Source organism: Leptonychotes weddellii, chromosome 10, assembly GCF_054177405.1.
Source record: "Leptonychotes weddellii isolate Sample4059 chromosome 10, ASM5417740v2, whole genome shotgun sequence".
Lineage (NCBI taxonomy): Eukaryota > Metazoa > Chordata > Mammalia > Carnivora > Phocidae > Leptonychotes > Leptonychotes weddellii.
Window position 1 is genome coordinate 87,177,728 of NC_138378.1, and position 20,059 is coordinate 87,197,786.

A 20,059-nucleotide genomic window follows, 5' to 3' on the forward strand; every position below is an offset into this window, starting at 1 on the left:
TGTTATTTCAACCACACAGAAGTTATTTGATACCAACAAAAAGATATTTTTTCCAGTAGTGCTTATACCTATAGATGATCAAATATTTACCAGAAAGGTGTGCCTATGCTCTGTGTAGTAGAGATGGAAAGCTTATTTCTCCAGTGCTCTCAGGTTGCTCATCATGTGACAGGGCAATTTGATTTAAAAAAACATAACAGGGGACGCCTGGGTGGCTCAGTCAGGCACCTGCCTTCGGCTCAGGTCACAATCCCAGAGTCCTGGGATTGAGTCCCGCGTCGGGCTCCTTGCTCAGCAGGAGTCTGCTTCTCCCTCTGCCTACCACTCCCCCTGCTTGTGCACTCTCTCTCTCTCTAACTAAATTAAAAAAAAAAAATAACAGCTTTATTGAGTATAATTCATACACCATACAGTGAACCCATTTAAAGTTTATAATTGAATGGTTTTTACTATATCCACAGATACGTGCTACCACCAGTTAGGTTTAGAACATTTGCATCATTCATGTTTTTATCACCCTTTTGTTACCTCTCAACCTTCTCATCTCCCTTAGCCATAACTTCTAATCTACTTTCTGTCTCTCTGGATTTGCTATTCTGGACATTTCATATAAGTGGAATTCTGTAATATGTGGTCTTCTGTGATTTGCTTCTTTCACTTAGTGTAATGTTTTCAAGGTTCGTCCATGTTGTAGCATGTGTCACTACTTCATTTCCTTTTTGTGGCCAGATAACACCCCGTTGTGTGAATACACCATATTTTATTTATCTGGCCATCAGTTGATGGACATTTGGGATTGTTTCTACCTTTTGGCTACTGTGAGTAATGCTGCCATAAATATTAGTCTACCAGTTGTTCCGTGAACAGTTTTCATTTCTCTTGGGTGGTAATTAAGAAGCAGAATTGCTGGGCTGTATGGTAACTCTTCTGTTCAGCCATTTGAGGAGCTGCCAGGCTGTTTTCCGAGGTGGCTGCAACGTGTTGCATCCCCATCAGCAGTGAATGCGTGTTCCAGTTTGTTTGCATCTTCACCAACACTCGTTACTGTTCATCTTCTGGGTGAGAGGCATCCTAATAGGTGTAATGTGGTAGCTCATTACGGTTTTGAGTTGTATTTCCCTGAAGACTAATGCTGTTAAGTATCTTTTCATGTGCTCATTGGACCTTTGTGTATCATCTTTGGGGAACTGTCTATTCAGATCTTTTGTATATATTTTAACTGGGTTATCTTTTTATTATTGAGTTGTAGGAATGCTTTATATAATCTAGATTCCAGTCCTTTATCAGCTGTCTGAATTTGCAAACATTTTCTCCTCTTTGTAGATTGCATCTTCACCCTCTTGATAGTATCGTTTGAAGCACATAAGTTTTAAGTTTTGATGAAATGCTGTCTAGGTGTTCTTGTGAAGTGTGTGCTTTTGTTTTCATATGTGAGAATCTGCTGTCAAATCCCAGGTCGTGAAAATTTACCCTTATGTTTTCTTCTAAGACTTTTGTAGTTTTAGCTCTTACATCTGCTGGGATACCGTCAATAATGAGGGGTCCCTCACTGCTTCAGAAGTACTTGTTCTGTGCATATCTGCCTCTCATGGTCAGGATGTTCTTCCTTATTTTGAATTCAGTGAGACTTTCTTGGTTTTTTAATTTTATTTTTTGTTTTTATTTTTTAAAAATATTTTATTTATGTATTTGAGAGAGAGAGAGTGAGAGAGAGCATGAGTCAGGGAGAGTGGCATAGGGGGAGGGAGAAGCAGACTCCCGCCAAGCAGGGAGCCCGATGTGGGACTCTGTTCCAGGACCCTGGGATCATGACCTGAGCTGAAGGCAGATGCTTAACCAACTAAGCCACCCAAGCACCCCAAGACTTTCATGGTTTTAATTCTGCAGTTTTTAACAAACCTCTTTTTCATCGGACATTTTTGTTTTCCTTGTAGAAACAGATCCCACATTGCTGTGGGTGGAGTTCAGCAGTATGCTCATGTGCTGGTGTAAACACGGCCCGTAGCTGTATTTTAGGCAGCCGTAGCCATGTTGCTGTCCCTAAGCCTTTATGTGGCTTCTGGGATCAGGTGTCTTCTGAATCTTTTTTTTTTTTTAAGATTTATTTATTTATTTATTTGAGACACAGAGAGAGAGAGTGCACGAGCAGGGTTGAGTGGCAGAGGCAGAGGGAGAAGCAGACTCCCTGCTGAGCAGGGAGCCCGATGCGGGGCTTGGTCCCAGGACCCTGGGATCATGACCTGAGCTGAAGGCAGACGCTTAACCAACTGAGCCACCCAGGCACCCCTGTCTTCTGAATTTTTAAGCGCAAGGCAGAATTATATTTAAAAATCTAAACCAAAACAAAACTCACTCCCCTGCCCCAATACTCCAGCACTAATTTGTTAATTTCCTTCTCACTCTGTCTAGGAATATAAGACCTACAAGGAGAACTTTCTAAAACGCTTCCAGCTCACCAAGCTCCCTCCATATCTCATCTTTTGTATTAAGAGATTCACTAAAAACAATTTCTTTGTGGAGAAGAATCCAACTATTGTCAACTTCCCTATTACGTGAGTATTACACTGCTTCACTTCCTCTTAGGGGGAATGAGCTTGAATCTCTTTTCATATTTTTGTACCGTTATTCATTTTGGACTGTGTTAGAGATTGCTGGGAACAGAGGCTACTTACACTATGTAAGTTAAGGGTTGTTGTTGGAAGGATACAAATATTTCAGGGACTTCAAAGATAGATGTTTACCTTGAGGCAGTCCTTTCACCTTCTCTCCTGTTGCTTGCTGGGCAGTGTAGTCTTTCATGTAGGGAAAAACTGTTGATGAAAGTAGGGCAGGACCGGTAGGATTCTGCCTGGCTTTGAAGATGATCCCGAGCAGTTAGAGTCTGTACTTCTGTTTGCTGGTCTTTGCATCTTCTTGCATACTGTAGTTAGGCACAGACAGTGGGGATGGTTCCACATTTGTCTTGCCATCTTGGGGTCCTTCCTTATTGGTGAGAAAGATAAATTTTGATGTATGGTCTTGTTTTTAGTTTACCATGCAGTTATCTTTTTTTTTTTTTTAAGATTTTATTTCTTTATTTGAGAGAGAGAGAATGAGAGAGAAAGCACATGAGAGGGGGGAGGGTCAGAGGGAGAAGCAGACTCCCTGCCAAGCAGGGAGCCCGACGTGGGACTCGATCCAGGGACTCCAGGATCATGACCTGAGCCGAAGGCAGTCGCTTAACCAACTGAGCCACCCAGGCACCCTGCAGTTATCTTTTTATGAACGTCTATGAGTATTTTATTTTATTTTAAAGATTTTATTTATTTGACAGAGAGAGACACAGCAAGAGAGGGAACACAAGCAGGGGGAGTGGGAGAGGGAGAAGCAGGCTCCCTGCCGAGCAGGGAGCCCGATGCGGGGCTCTATCCCAGGATCCTGGGACCATGACCCAAGCCGAAGGCAGACGCTTAACAACTGAGCCACCCGGGTGCCCCGTCTATGAGTATTTTAATGCAAGTTGAGAGGAGTTGTACCAGATGCTTTCATTTTACTACTTTCTAACTCAGTTCCTGCAAGATCCTTTTGGGGGTAGACGGTTGGTTTTCGGTTCTCAGGAGACATGGTTTTTCATACTCTGAAGAAGATACCTCTGAGAACACTGAGAAACCTGGTGGCAGGACTGGCAGGAGGAGTGAGGGTCTCTTTGCTGGTGTTTAGGTCAGAGTGGAGCCCTAAGGCAGCTTCTTGTCGAGAAGGATTTGGGTGGGTATATGACAGAATTAACTTGATGTTTAGCTCAGGGTTGTTTTTTGTTTTTTTGTGTATTTCCCCCCAAACCCTCAGAGTAGTTTGGGAGCTGTAATGTGTAAATGCTCATCCCTTCCTTTCTTTGTCTCTCCATCCCTCTCCATTTCTCACTTGCCCAAACCACACCAAGACTGCCAATTTTCTCCTTTGCAAATGGTTCCAGTTCTTAATTCTGGTAGTGTTTAAGAGGGTAGTATCAGAAAGTAAAGAGGCCTGAGTGCTGTGCCATCCTAGCTGTGGGACTTTGGGCAGGTCATTGGCATATCTTCTGGAGTTACTGACATGGACTTTTGTGAATTTGAAAGTCCATGTAGTGGGGTTTTCTTTCTGAACTGGACTTTTGTGAATTGCCACAGTCATCAGTGTGTTCGTGGGAGGAGGGAGTGCTCTTGACTCAAGGGCAGTTCCGGAGGAAGGAGGACTATGTATCGGTAATAGTTCCGGCTCAGTCACCACAGAAATGGCCTTACTCCATTGGCTTCTTTTATATTGCATCTGGAATGTGTTTATTTGGTAACTGACTTCAGTAGTTTGTCCTTTGGAAAGCTTGCTTTGGAGAAGTTGAGAAAAAGATAAATTCTTAGCTAGTCAGCCTTTTAGAGACCAGTTCTGGAAACCTGTACTTTAAATGCTTTATGCATTATGGTTCTAGATTAGCTAAAGCCTCCATTTTTTTTTTTTTTTTTTTTAAGATTTATTTATTTTAGAGAGAGAGTGCGTGGTCGAGAAAGGAGAGAGAGTGATTACATGTGCGAGCGGGGGGAGGGGCAGAGGGGGAGGGAGAGGAAGAGGGAAAGAATCCCAAGCAGACTCCACGCTGAGCAAGGAGTCTGATGTGGGACTCGATCTCATGACCCATGAGATCATGACCTGAGCCAAAACCAGGAGTCGGATACTCAACCGACTGAGCCACTTAGGCACCCCTAAAGTCTCCACTTTTTTGAAAAGGACCCTTTTTATACCTAATTTTTCTCCTGTGTTTTATTCATAACACATCTTTTTACTGGAGATTGATCAGACTTGCAGTGATTAGGTGCCTTCTGCTCATTTGGAGGTAGATTTTTGGAGCACAGGATTAGAGCTGCACTTCCAGCTAATTAGGTGTTCTCTGAATTGGACTGTTCTGATTGGGAGAGGAGTATAGTGGGCTCCTTTGGCTATTTTCTAAAACAAAATGATTTAACATGTATTCATTCCCTTTTATCACTAAACGGTTTTGGTTCAGTCTTGAAAGCTTGAGTACTAATACTCCTGAAGATTCTCTAGGACTTGTTCAGACAAACAAGTCTGGACAGCTGTTGTTAAAGCTGAGGAGAGCTAGCTTGAGAAGACAGCTCTTAGCAGCCAGCAGGCCTTCCGGCTCTCTGGAGCTCACGTGGATTTCTTTCAACTCGTATCTAAATTATCTTTAACAATAAGTGTTGCAGTCTATATGGTACACTGTCGGTCTGTAGAAGTAAATAGCTATCACCAACATGAAAGCTGCATAATATAATTAGAACAAAGTTGCATGTTAATTACTACATGGTTTACATAGAAAGTTTTTGTATTTTTGGACAGGTAATATATTCACAGTCTATAATTCAGAGGGAGATACACATTTGGAAGTGACCACGGACATGACCACTGTTAGCATTTCCTGTGAATCCGTCACGGATGGTGTTATTGGAGTTCATGTTTTGAGTGGTAGTACATCAGATGGCATGTCAGTTCTGGAGATATTAGAAATATGATACAGCCTCTCTCTTTTTTTTTTTTAAAGATTTTGTTTATTTATTTGACAGAGAGAGAGATAGAGCACAAGTAGGCAGAGTGGCAGGCAGAGGGAGAGGGAGAAGCAGGCTTCCCGCTGAGCAGGGAGCCCGATGCGGGACTCGATCCCGGGACTCCAGGATCATGACCTGAGCCGAAGGCAGTCGCTTAAACAACTGAGCCACCCAGGCGCCCAGTCTTTTTTTTTTTTTAAAGATTTTATTTTTTGACAGAGAGACAGAGAGGGAACACAAGCAGGGGGAGTGGGGGAGGGAGAAGCAGGTTTCCCACAGAGCAGGGAGCCCGATGCGGGGCTCGATCCCAGGACCCCGGGATCATGACCTGAGCCGAAGGCAGACGCTTAACCGACTGAGCCACCCAGGCGCCCCGATACAGTCTCTCTTATTCTTGCTAACAGTCACTCTGTTTCCCTGTTTAACTATAGGAAGGTTCTTCACAGTTGTCTTTGTCCCATCTTCATAGTTGACATTTATCATAGCATTTGACTTTGCAATAACTGGTATATACATTTATACTTCAACTGATGGTTAGAATCCAACACGTAAAACACAAAAGGAGATATTATTCCACATTCAAGAATGCGTCTCTATATTTGAAAGTGAATGTTCAGATATTCAAAATAAAATAGATATTTTGAAGTCCCAATTGAAGGAACGTAGTCAGTAGTTTCTTTTGGCAACCAGAACTGAGAAATTGGGAAGCTGTGGAGTAGCCAGGGTGGGTCACCTAAAGAACAGAAAGAGGGGCTACAAAAGGAGGAAGAAGGACAAAGCCGATGTCAGAGCAGAAAAGAGGTCATGCAGCTCCCTTGGATCTTGCTTCTTCTCCAGGGCCTGGTTCTAGCCACATTTCTACTTTATTTTGAGTAAATTCCCCTTCTGTGCTGAAGCTACTGGTCTGCCTGCTTTGCCATATTGAAATTGTGAAAATGACTGTTTACAGTGGCCACTCACAGAATCATGCGGTCAGGCCTTCCATAGCCAGAGGCTAGGGACCAGGCATCGACTGAACACTGCAGCTGTGGGATTCCCACAGAGGGCAAAGGGTGACGGGTTACTGCTGTTGTCTCCCTTAATCCTCACCATCTCCTTCGAGATGGTGATGCTCCTTTTCATTTCCTAGAAGAGCCTTCGGCGGTGTAACCTGCTCAGATTCTCACATACCTCTGAAGCGACAGAAGCCCTCATTCCAGTTCTAATCTGAATGACGTGAGGCCCTGCATCTTTTATGGCTAGACATGCTTTTACAGTGTGCTTTCCCCCTAGAGCCAGTCTTTCTAGTTTGCGTCATGTTTGTGGCAAATTATGTGAATTTCCACCAACCTGGGCTTCCATGGCTCTGCAAGCCTACCTAGATCCAGGCTGCTAAAATAGGGTTCAGTAGCTCTGTGGTCCGTTGATGTCGGACTGTTTCCCCGTCCGTAGTCTTTGTCTGATCTTGTGGCTTTATTTTCATCATCCTTAGAAATGTGGATCTGAGAGAGTACTTGTCTGAGGAAGTACAAGCAGTGCATAAGAATACCACCTACGACCTCATTGCCAACATTGTCCATGACGGCAAGCCCTCGGAGGGCTCCTACCGGATCCATGTGCTCCATCATGTGAGTGGCATAAATGGGGGTTGTTCCTTTGGCATTTCAGTGGGCAGCTCTCTTCAGTTTGCCTTATCTTGACCTTGACTTTGGTATTCTGCAAGTAATAGAGCTGTCAGTGGTTAGTTTTGGGCAGTGGTTCTCAATTTCGGCTGCGCGTTGCACTCACCTGGGGAGATTTTTAAATCCTGTTGCCTGGGCCACTCCAGGCCAGTTACATTAGAACAGTGTAATTTGTGCCTGTTGGTTTTTACCTGGAATAGAGGCCAGGGCTGCTGTTAAATGTCCTGTAGTGCACAGGCAGCCCCCATAACAAAGAATTATCTGGCTCAAAATGTCAGTCAGTTAAGAGACTGCTTTAGATTATGTGGAGGTGGGAACCAGGCAGCATGGTGTTAAAATTATCTGGGAGATTCCATTGTGCAGCCAAGGTTGAGCACCACTGTCTTAGACTAGAGCCTTACCACCTGAAGTGGAATCCTCGAACTAGCAGCATTGATACCATATGAGAACTCGCTAGAAATGCAGAATCCTAGGCCCCACCCAAACCTACTGAATCAGAATCCGCATTTTAACAGGACCCTCTGGTATGTAATTAAAGTTTATGAAGCACTGGTCTAAAGGTTTCTTTCAGCTAGAAAAACTGTTTTGAATTTGTCTCAAGCTGAAAATGGATGAAACATGTACTTAAGATATATTTGGTATCACACAGATTATTAGCACAGGTTGTTTTAATTTGATTAGTCTTCTGGGACTGTGGGTGTAATAACTAACTCTGTTTAGCAAGTATTTTACTGTGCGCTAGAAAGTATGCCAAGTGCTTAATGTATGTTCATCTCATTTGTATCTTTTTTTAAAAAGCGTATTTATTAATTTGAGAGAAGGGGAGGAGTGCCCAGGGAATCCAGCACAGGGCTTGATCTCACGACCTGAGTGGAAACCAAGAGTCAGATGCTTAACTAACTGTACCACCCAAGCACCCCTCATTTGTATCTTTATTATTTAAAAAAAATTTTTTTAAATGAATTATTTTTTTTTTAAAGATTTTTATTTACTTGACAGACAGCGAGAGAGGAAACACAAGCAGGGGGAGCGGCAGGCAGAGGGAGAGAGAAGCAGGCTTCCTGCTGAGCAGGGAACCCGACACAGGGCTGCATCCCAGGACCCTGGGATCATGATCTGAGCTGAAGGCAGACGCCTAACAACTGAGCCACCAGGCGCCCTGCATTTGTATCCTTAAAACACACCTCTAAGACAGGTGTTAGTACCTTTTTTTTTTTAGATTTTATTTATTATTAGAGAGAGAGGGAGAGAAAACATGTGAGTGGGGGAAGGGACAGAGGGAGAGGGAGACAGAATCTCAAGCAGACTCCCCTCCGAGTGTGGAGCCTGACGCAGGGCCCAATCCCAGGACCCTGAGACCATGACCTGAGCCAAAGTCGAGCTGGCTGCTCATCTGACTGAGCCACCCGGGTTCCCCTGGTTTCACCATGTTCTTAACCAGTCCTCAAAACAGGAATGGGTGCTTGATTATGTGATCCTGAGCTTTTGTTATGTTTCCTGTATTCTGAACTGTTGGACTATCTGAATATCTATAGTCTGTAGTATCTGCCTTTGGCATTTCTTTGAAGTTTGGATGGTTGAGGCAGGTGAGCTTCCAGTAGTGCCTCTGCCATAATCCAGAAGCCTCTTTGCCCCCTCGTGTATGGCAGCATGAAGTAAAGTAGATTTGTTGTATTTGCAGCACTGGTTTTATAGGCCAAAGGAAACTGGTTACTATTTTGAACAGTGTCCACCAAGGACACTTCTCTTGGCTGTTGCTGTGTTCTGTGGGATGGAGGGTGGGGATGTGTACTTTTAGGCTTTCCCAGTGGTTAACACTGCACCTGCTGAGTGTGTCTAGTCTGTCACCTAAATTCTTCTTAAAAGTGTTGGGAGACTCCATTGTACTTCAAGGAATCCTCGGCAGGGATCGCGTTTGCCAAGATCAGCACCCCAAAAGCTCTTTAAATTGATTGATGCCATGCAGAAGTCATGCACCCTCTTAATTATGATTCTTGCTGGGTGGTGGTCTAGCAGCTATTCTTCTGATTCTTCTCACTTTTTGCTGCGATCCTTTCCTTCTACACCTTTTGGTTTTAGGGAGCAGACTAACCCATCCCTTCATACTTTTTGCAGGGGACGGGCAAATGGTATGAATTGCAAGACCTGCAGGTGACTGACATCCTTCCCCAGATGATCACGCTCTCGGAGGCTTACATTCAGGTGGGTTGGCCACAGACTTGGTGCGCGCTGAACAGATAGGGTGTGGGGCCAGTGAGGGGAATGATGTGGGTGAAGGCAGGAAGTGGGATTGAGTCAAAGCCTCGGTTAGGCTGGGTACCTGTTGGAATGCACAGAGGAGTGAGGTGGGCCCAGATTATATGGCCCTGAGAGCCCAGGGGTGATTGCTAGAAAAGAGAAGGGCAAGGAAGTGTGAAAGATTTGTGGATGAGCAAGGAGATTATGTGTGTGGCCAGGTTTGTTTTGCGGAGGTGTGTAGTCTGGTTTCAAGGAGGAAGAGCCTAGAATAATTAGGACCCCAACTAGGAGTCGGCTCTGAAGCTTTCCCCAGCATCCCAGGCCAAGTGAGTGCTCTTTGTGACCCCACAGCGCTTTCTTCATGTCTTTGCCAGAGCACCAACCTTATTATTTTAACGTCTTCTCTATTGGATCGAGAGCTCGTGGAGCGGAGTATCTCTGTTTCTCTTTATAACTGCCCTGATACCTAGCAAAGAAGGAAGAGAGTGACCAAGCTTTGTTCTGTTTTGTCTTGTCATACCATACGTTTATTGACAAACACCGAGTATGTTGAACTCAAGAGTTTGATCCGTTTTTCAAGGAGACTGCACCTCTTAAAGTGCTCCTTTTCACATCTGCTTAATGGGTTAAATAAACTATAAAAAAGCGTGCAGGACATCCAGATCCAGATCCAGAGTACAGAGGCATCATAATTAGTAACTGCCGCTTGTGCTCCACCAAAAATGGTAAATGCCTTCCTGGGCCCTCCTCGTAGGGGCTCCTCCGGAGCCCAGAGCTTGCGAGCCTTGGGCCGCTCTGTCCTGACCGAGGGCTGTTGGAACTTCTGCGAAAGGCGCGGCGATCCTAGACAGTAGAAGTGGCAGCACCACACCACATCCTGCTCTTTTCACGACCTTGTTCCCTGGTGTCAAGAAACTATAGCTTCGTAAAAAAGAACGGAGACACTTCTTGTTCTAGAGATAACACTTTAGTGACTTTGTGGTTATAGCCTTAACTTGGAGTTCCTTTTTAGAAAGCGAGTTTGGCATGGGAAGTTAAGAAGGAGAGAGGCGGATGGGTAGAAAGATAAAAATGAAGCCAAAGGGAATTTTCTGAAAGGATTGAGTTAGTTTCAGGGGACAGACAAATAAGGATGTGGAGCGACAGGCTGTCCCTCGCCTAGGGTAGAACAGGTACTTGATAAATGTGTGTGGATTGAATGTCAGCTCCTGCATGTCTGTTGTATTCATTTCTTACAGATTTGGAAGAGGCGAGATAATGATGAAACCAACCAGCAGGGGGCTTGAAGGAGGAGTTTAGGGTTTTGCTCCCCAGGGCTTTGGCTGAAGATGTAATAATAGCAAAGCTGTAGCTGACCATAGGCTGACTGGCACATTCCCTGAGCCAACCCGTTTTGTGGGTTCGGGTTCACACCAGGGCATCAGAGGGGCCCACCCGCCTGGGATGGGTCTGCACCGTCACCCAACTGTCCTGAGATCAGTTGATTATAGATTGATGCTCCTTTCTCCTTCCTGTCTAGCTCCCCTCTAGTTTCAGCAGGCCAGAACTTTTTAGCAGATGTGTGTAATATCTTTCTGGGCATCTGGGAGTATCTGAAGGGCAAGATGATGTCTTTTACACATCAGAGCCTCAGGATTTTAGGAATAAGAGCATGAAGCCAGTAATATCCTTCTTCCATCATAGGTGTTTTTCCTGTGGTTCACTTCATTTCCTGATGTGTATTTTGGAATGGATTAAATGTTTTCCTGTTTTTAAACCAGCCTCTTGTTTTATATCCTTCCCTTAGGCTCTTGTCAGCTTGTGGGTGGTGTGTCATTTGGGATACACTTTTTTTTTTTTTTTTTTTTTTATTTGAGAGAGAGAGAATGAGAGACAGAGAGCATGAGAGGGAGGAGGGTCAGAGGGAGAAGCAGACTCCCCGCCGAGCAGGGAGCCCGATGCGGGACTCGATCCCGGGACTCCAGGATCACGACCTGAGCCGAAGGCAGTCGCTCAACCAACTGAGCCACCCAGGCGCCCTGGGATACATTTTTGTCTCTAGGTAACAAAATATCTGACTAAAGCAACCGATTCCTGTGCTTAACTAGAAAGGTGGAGGTGGGCGGTTTCAGGCTGAGGTGCAGGGCTGTGTGAGGGAAGTGGGGGAAAGGAAGGCAGGAGGGACATTCGACTGCAGTGCAGTTCTGAGACAGTCTCAGCCAGGCCCGTGGGGGTCCCAGAGCAAAGATTGCCAGTCAAAAGAATCAAGCAGAAATGGCTTTCTTCAAGCTCAGTCGCTGATTAGGACCAGCCTGGAGAAAGTGTGGCGTCGGCCCAAGGACGGTGACGGAGCTGAGAATGGGGGCGATGTAAAGGTGCAGTCGCTGGTGGCGGTCAGCCAGCCACCGCGAGGTCTCTTAAAGGGAGGGAGGAGCCCTGCACGTCTGTGGCTGCCACCCTTGACTTCTGGGAGTCAGCGCTGTCCCTGTTTGCCTTTACCTCTTTGACAGCTTCCGGATGTCCCTTGCTGACTCCTCTTCCTCTCTCTGGCCGTTAAAAGTTGAGATTCCTCAGGACTCAGTGCTGGGCCCTCTCCTCAGTTTGCTTTCTCCCTAGGCCATTTCAAGTATGTCCATGGCTTCACCTATCCCCTAAGGGGGATGGCTCCAGTCTTAATCCCAGACTTCTCTCCGTTCTTCAACTTCAGAGCCAACTGCCTCTTGATATATTTTAGATGTCTTAAAGTCAGTTCAAAGCCAACGTTGTTCAAAACTGAGCTTGTGAGTTTTCACCTCAAACTTGGTCCCTTTCCAGTGGTTTCTATGGCGCTGTAGGGTTCCATCATCCAGTTATATAATTTGGAAATTTATGCAGGAGTTCTCCTTCCCCCCCACTTCCCTCATCTAATCGGTAACCAAGTCCTGTCAATTTCACATTGTAAGTGTCTCTTGAATCTTCCCCACTTGAATCCTCTTCCACTGTCCAGGCTAAACTATAGTCAGCTTAGTCTAGGTCCAGTTAAAAGAGAGAAACCATACGGTAATTTGATCAGGGAAAACTCAGTTTCAAGAATTATTGACTAACGGGATTGGGGTCGGAACTCTAAAGAACACAGGAATAGCAGGTGTAAGGAGCATCTGCCATCCCTAGGGTTGCCGTAGCGCCTAAAGCTGAAAGTCCGACCGCTGGTGCCCATCAGTGGTCTGTCTAAGGCGTCAGGAAACGCTGCTTATGGGGAGGCGTCTCACTCTGCTTCCCAACTGCCTGGGGAGGAGAGGAGTGCCCGGTGCAGCTGCGGCCCCGAGGGTCTGTGGGCACTGCGGGAACCTGACGCTGGAGCAAGCTGCGTGTGTTGCCTTTGAGTGAGCGCACCGGCTCCGGGACGCAGAGCCCTGTCTGCCTGCGGTGTGTCTCCAGCACCTCGGAGCATCCATGGCAGCTGGCGAGGAACAATCTACAGGACCCAAATCCATTTTCACAGAGCAGGTGACAAGGGTGAATTTGTGGCGTCGCAAGGCACTAAGTTGTGGAGTTGAGAGGCCCAATCCACCCCTTGAGGACTCAGCCTCCATGTACACTCTTACACACATTTGAACTTCCATACAACAACAGTGACAACAACAAAGAAAACAACTCTATTTCTGCCTAACAAAAAACTGCTACCCTTCTTACAAGTGAACAAGTTTTCAACCTTTCCCAAAACGAGATGTCCTCAGAGTCCTGTATCCTCTGAAGGCTGTATGGGTTACTCCTCAAATCCAGTCCTAGTCCCACTGAATATGCCGTTATCTAAAGACTAAGTTGTAAAGGTAACTTCCAAGGAGTTGTATATAAAATGAAAATGGGAAGAAGAAAAAAAATGGTTAACATATGCAAATTATCCTGTATAATTATGTATATCCTGAAGGCAATAAGCAAGTAGAAAATAAAACTATAGTCCATATTTCTGTAATAGGGCAAAAGGCTGCAGTTGATGTCTATGCTTCTTACTTCCACTGCCCTTTCTGGGTCTAGTCTGCCCTTAGCCAGAGCCTCAGCTAGTTGGGGTTCTGAACCTGGTAGGGTGACCCAAATCTTCAGTCCCTAAGGACCTGACTCCTTAATCATCTGACTGCCCACCCCCTTTGTGTTGCTCTAGTTTTCCATTAACCTTTACTACTGGATATAGTCCATCTTGCCTGCATTTTGTAAGAGCAACCCAGTTTCACCGTGATAATCGGGATCAGTAGACTAGTAGATTACACTCCCCCCCCTTCCCCCCCACCCCCGCATTGGTTTAGTAGCATAAGGAGCCCAAAATGTTCACGTGGTAGTCTCATCTTCTAATTGAGTGAAACCATGTTTCCTGGGTGGAAGCATTTCATCCTTGGGAACCAAGACCTCTAAACTAGCAAAGCTTCAAGCTGCTGGAACAGAAGTAAAAATTCTGCTAAGTTATTAAGTGTAATAGAGGAGTCACACCAATGTTCACCTATTTTTTAGATCCATGTATTTTGGTAATGGGGGAGAGAGCACCATATAATGTTCTCTGGTTCAAAACATACTGCATCCTATAAAATGAGCACCAACTGGTACTGTAGCCGAGTTTTCAGTAAGCCATTCTATCTTGTAATGAGGCTAGCTCCTTCCAGATGATGGTGTATGTGTTAAGACCAGTGAGACCTATGGGCATGAGCCCATTGCTGTACTTCCTTTGCTGTGAAAAGACTTCCTTTGTCAGATGCAGTGCTGCATGGGATGCCGTGGTGGTTGATAAGGTATTCCGAGGATCCGTGCGTGGTGGTATTACCAGAAACATTCCTGCTGTTGGCAAATTAGATATTCAGCAGAAGCACTACTCAGGTCAGGGGATGGGGAAGTCCAGGTTGTTGAGCCCACGCATAACCTCTATTGCTGCCACCATGGCTCAGGAGCTCACTGAGCGAGCACTGGAGAAAAGAGGCTGCTGGCTGATATTCCACAGGTAATGTCACTTTGTAAACCGCATTTTTAAGATCCTCCTCTGCAGCAGATGCCTTTTGGGGGCATTCATGTGCAAAACAAATATTTTCATAGTATAAATATTATGTTACTATAGTAATATATGTAGTATATATATATAGTATATAGTATATATAGTGTAGTGTAATATATGTATGTGTGTATGTGTGTATATACATATATGGTATATTCAGGGTCTATCCTTACACCTCTTCCCCAGACTTCCTTTTCACCAGGTTTACAATCCTGGTCATTCTGAATCCCTGGCTATCCAGCCAGACCATCAGCAACTGCCCATGAGTTAGTCGAGATCTATACTTCTGGCCATCTCATACTCCAAATATAGTAAGCAACCCAATATACTGTTTGCAGAGGCTTTTCCTTCCCCACTGTCCTTCAGTGTCACCCTGAGTGGGGATGAAGAGCTACAGCTGTCCACTTGCATTCTGTACCAGCGTTTTGTACGAATCTATCTATAAACCAGGCTTGAGTTTTGTCTTCCTTTGTCAACTGGGCGTAAGTAACGCCCCAGGAGGCAACGCAACAGGAGTTGGTGTCAAAGGAATGTGGGCCACCTGCTCGTGTAACTTACTTGTGCCTTTTGGATCTGCCCGAGGTTGGTTTAATATACCACCCATTTGATGATAGCTTGCAGCTATGCATGGCCAACATTATGGCTGGTTGAGTCAGACAACAGCAGGTTCATGAGCGGAGATTCAGTTTGCCTGGTCACCTGTTAGCCCGTGTTTAGACGCTCAGTCTGTTAGGGCCCAAAAGCTAGCCAGAAGCTATTTCTCAGAAGGAGAATAGGTATCTGTGGAAGATGAGGGCATAGACTTGTTCCAAAATCCTGAAATTCTGCACTGTGATTCTCCTGTTGGTTCTTGCCAGAGGCTCCATACAGCATTGCTATTTGCCAAGGACACATCAAAATAGCGGCCATCCTGGATCAGAAGGTGCAAGGAGTAGAGCAGTCTATCCTGCTGCTTAAACTTCTGTGGAAACTTTTCTTGTCCTGGCCTCCCTTTGAAACTAGTAGCTCTACAGCTGTCTCTAGGTGGGTTAAAGTAGCACCCTCAAATGTGATATATGTTGTCTCCAAAAGTCAGAAAGCCTACCATCCCTTGTGCCCTTTTTCTTAGGACCTGCCCAAGCAGGTGGGGCGGGAGGGAGGTGATCGGAGGTACAGCAGCTGGTCTTTCACAAAGGAGGGGATACTTCGACATACTCTAGACCACATGTAGACCCCCAGAGACTTCTAAGGTGGCAGGCCCCTGAATTGTTTTAGGGTTAAATCGCACCCTGTTGTTTGCTTTTATCTTACCAAGACATCTAAAGTACTTGTCACAGGGCGCCTGGGTGGTTCAGTTGGTTGATCGTCTGACTCTTGGTTTGGGCTTGGGTTGTGATCTCGGGGTTCTGGGATCGAGCCTCACATAGGGCTCCACACTCAGCAAGGAGTTTGCTTGTCCCTCTCCCTCCCACTCTGTTCCTCCCCTTGCTCACGGTTTCTCTTCTCTTCTTTCTTTTTCAAATAAATAAAATCTAAAAATAAATAAAGTACTTGTCACTTCCTGCTCATTGGATAGCATCATCATAGCATCATCAGTGTAGTGGACTAGTGTGATGTTTTGTGGGACGTCAAGACGATCAAGATGTCTGCATGGTATTATGGTAGAGCGGGAGAATTGACATTCCCCTGAGACAACACTGTGAAGGTGTCCTGCCAGGTAAAAGCTAACTATTTCTGGTGATCTTTATAAATTGGTACGGCGAAAAAGGAGCTAAAGCTGCATGCCAAGGACCATGGGCTGTGCTGTAAAGATGCTACATCTGGGACAACAGCTTCAGCTGGAGTCACCATCTGATTACGTTTATGATAGTCTGACGTTATTCTCCAGCATCCGTGTGACTTGTGCACAGGCCCTCTGCCACTGTCATTCTAGTCTAAGCTGTTGCTAATTTCTTTTTACAGTGGTCTCCTCACAGGTCTCTGCCCCTTCCCGTGTCCCCTTCCCCCAGTTCATTCACACTTCGGCCAGACCAGTCCTTTAAAGCACACACCTAACCAAGTTGTTTCTCCCTCACACCCTGATCTCCCACTGAAGACACCTTGTTGGCTCTTAGATGGAAATCCTTAGCCTCTCAGCCTCACGTCTTGGGAAGTTTCTCCCGGTCATCAATCCCAGGATCCCTCCCTGTCCTTCCTTCCATTTCTCAGATGGGCCACAAGATGCAGGCCTTTGTGCCATCTGCTTCTTTTGCTGGGGATGCTCTCTCCCTTTTAACTTGCTCTGCCCTCGCCTCTCTGACCTCTCACACCTCCTCAGCACCATGTGTGTCTCTGAGTGAGAGCACGTAGCACACCTGAGTGTTCCTTTTTTTTTTCTTCCTGTGATTCTATGATTAATGTCTGTCTTCCCAACTGGACTCTTAAGTTCCAAAAGGACAGACAGGAACTGGGTTTTTTTTGTGCCCAGCCCTAGGAAAATGCTTGGCACTTAAGAGTCAGTTGCTGATGTTCATTGAGGAAATTATATAGTGCTAAGTCTGTGTTCTCTATCCTTTTGACAAAAATTTTGACTATTTTTTTAAGATTTTATTTATTTGAGAGAGAGAGAGCACAAATGAGGGAAGGGGCAGAGGGAGAGGGAGAAGCAGACTCCCCGCTGAGCAGGGAGCCTGACGTGGGGCTCCATCCCAGGACCCTGAGATCATGACCTGAGCTGAAGGCAGACGCTTAATTGACTGATCCACCCATGCGCCCTGATTTTGTGTCTTTAAACCCACCCAAGATGTTGACAATAGACACTATTGCCTGAAAAGTTTAGAACCACTGCTCAGAGCTGACTGTCATGTCCTGTGTACAGAAGCTTAAGGGCCTTTGTGGGTGACATGTGGCTTGCTTCCACCCCTGCTGTCTGAACTGGGGTCCACATGTTTCAATGGCTATGATCTCAGCTGATGCTTCTGCTTTTGGAGCCCTCAGGCTCTGGACGGTCTGACCCACACATGAAAAAGAAGTGGCATTCATGTTTTCTTAGCCAGAAATCACAAAGGAAAAGACAGATATGGAAAACATAACCTAAAGGTAAAAGACATATGACAGGGTAAATTTTGCAACATACAGGACAGTAAGGAAGTGAATATACCTAATATATTTTTACTGGTAAGAAGAAGAATACTCCCGGGGCGCCTGGGTGGCTCAGGTCATGATCCCAGGGCCCTGAGATGGAACCTGTGTGGTCGTGGTGGGGCTCTCTGCTCAGCAGGGAATCTGCTTCCCCCTCTCCCTCTGCCCCTGCCCCCCTGCTCTTGTGCAAGCTCTCTCTCTCAAACAAATAAATAAAATCTTAAAAAGAATATTCCTATGGAAAATTGGGCAAAAACTCCAATAGGCATTTCACAAAAGGTAAAATATAAATGGCCAATAAATATGTGAAAAAATGTTTACTTAGTAACTGAAGAAATGCAAAATAGAACAACCAGAGAGGTCGTTTTTATATTTTAGATTAGCAAAGATTTGAAAGATTGCTAATACCGAGAGTTGGTGAGAGTAGAGAAGAGGCACGTGTTTGTTATTGGGATAGAAGCTGGTACGGCTGGTACAGGGGGAGAGTGTGGAAATGTAGCCTATAGTAAAAGTAAAGATGTGCAGCATAGTTTTTGTCCCCAAATTTCATGTCTTGGAATTGACTTTAAGGAAATAGACGGGTAAACAAAGATGTAAGTGCCAGGATTTTTATTTTTCACAATATTGTTAATAACGATAGTTGATACTATTGATGAAGGGAAGAGTTTATATCCAGAAAAAAATACCATGCAGCAGTTACCAGTAATGACAGATGTCTATATTTATTGACCTGGAAAGATTATTTTTATTTTTTATTTTTTAAGATTTTATTTTTAAATAATCTCTACATCCAACCTGGGGCTCAAACTCATAACCCTGAGATCAAGAGTTGCATGCTCCACCAACTCAGCCAGCCAGGAATCCCTGGAAAGATTATTTTTATTTTTATTATTTATTATTTATTTATTTTAATTTTTAAAAGAAGATTTATTTATTCATTTCAGAGAGAGAGAGGGAGAGCTTGCCTGGGGGTGGGGAGCAGAGGGAGAGAGAGAGGGGAAATCTTAAGCAGACTCCCTGCTGAGCGCAGAAAGGCCAGGCTTGATCTCTGAACCCTGAGATCACCACCTAAGCTGAAACCAAGAGCCAGCCACTCAACCGACTGAGCCACCTGGAAAGATTATTTTTAAATGAACAAAGCAGTTGTTCAATTTACAAAGCATATATAGGATGTTTCCATTTTTGTAAATCTGTTATATATAGGGGCGCCTGGGTGGCTCAGTTAGTTAAGCAGCTGCCTTTGGCTCAGGTCACGATCCCAGGGTCCTGGAATCGGGCTCCTGCGTCGGGCTCCCTGCTGAGCAGGGAGCCTGCTTCTCTCTCTCCCTCTGCCCCTCTCTTTCTCAAATAAATAAAATCTAAAGAAAAAAAATCTGTTACATCTATTTTTGTGTATGTGCAGAGAAAAGTTTGGAATGATCTGTAATAAAATGTTACAATGATGTGTTGTGGATTTTAAATCTCACTCATTAATCAGGGGGACATGAAAGTAACTGTCTTTATTGTTTTATAATTGAACTCATTTGGGCTCTTAAGCCCCCAGAATATAATATTTCCATTCGAAAGTGATTGAGCCCCTTCTTTTTTTTTATTTATTTAAAAAAAACAGTTTATTTATGAGAGAGAGAAAGAGGGAATCCCAAGCAGACCCCACACCCAGCACAGAGCTCCACGCAGGGCTCAATCTCATGACCCTGAGATCATGACCTAAGCTGAAATCAAGAGTCAGCCGCCTAACTGACTGAGCCACCCAGGCACCCAGCCCCTTCTTTTAATACTCAGCCCCTCTTGGGTTACTAACGACTGAACCCTACTTTCATTTTTTCTGGGAATGATTGATAAAGTGCCCTGTCGTGAGGAGAGGTATTGGGGACTGGGCTCTCCCTGGTCCTCTCGGTTCCCCTCTCCTTGTGCTGGGATGGGCTGTCAGATCTGACTTCCGCTCCTCTCAAGGTGCATGAAATCTGTCAGTGCTTTGTCCCCAATCATAGGCTCTTTTGGGCCCCCCATTTTGTGCAGAGCTGATTCTGACGGCCTCTTGGGCCCTAAGGGTGTGCTTGCTCTTCTGCATCATGCAGGGGGCACCCTCTGAGGCTGTCCTCAGGCCTGTCTGCTAGGCTCCTCTTGAAGGCTGTGTTTTGCACTCTTTCTAATGTCATGTTGGAGGCAGCCTTCTCTAAGGGACTTGTGTTCTCATGCCCTGGAAAGTGAAGAACAAGCCCTCTCTGCTCTTTGGCCCTCACACCTCCTGGGGCTTCTCCTTTCCCACCCTGCTCTGGGGGTGCAGGTTGCTGGGCATGTCTCAGGGACTTGTGTTCTCATGCCCTGGAAAGTGAAGAACAAGCCCTCTCTGCTCTTTGGCCCTCACACCTCCTGGGGCTTCTCCTTTCCCACCCTGCTCTGGGGGTGCAGGTTGCTGGGCATGTCTCAGGGACTCTCCGAGTCTCAGCCGTAGCCGCTTCCTGCAATTCTCTCCTCCCAGTAGCTGGTCCACTCCTGCCCTCCTGTTGAGT

At 45.3% G+C, this 20,059-nt stretch overlaps 1 protein-coding gene across 1 annotated transcript in view; it reads left to right on the forward strand.

The window, feature by feature from the left end:
* USP39 (ubiquitin specific peptidase 39) overlaps positions 1-11,210 on the forward strand; it is a 29,057-nt gene extending 17,847 nt beyond the window's left edge. Inside the window, exons 10-13 of the mRNA XM_081796690.1 lie at positions 2,410-2,552; positions 7,027-7,162; positions 9,332-9,418; positions 10,693-11,210. Coding sequence (XP_081652816.1) covers positions 2,410-2,552; positions 7,027-7,162; positions 9,332-9,418; positions 10,693-10,740 — 414 coding nt within the window. The 3' untranslated portion in view covers positions 10,741-11,210. The remainder of the gene's footprint in view (positions 1-2,409; positions 2,553-7,026; positions 7,163-9,331; positions 9,419-10,692) is intronic.
* Positions 11,211-20,059: the final 8,849 nt, after the last annotated feature.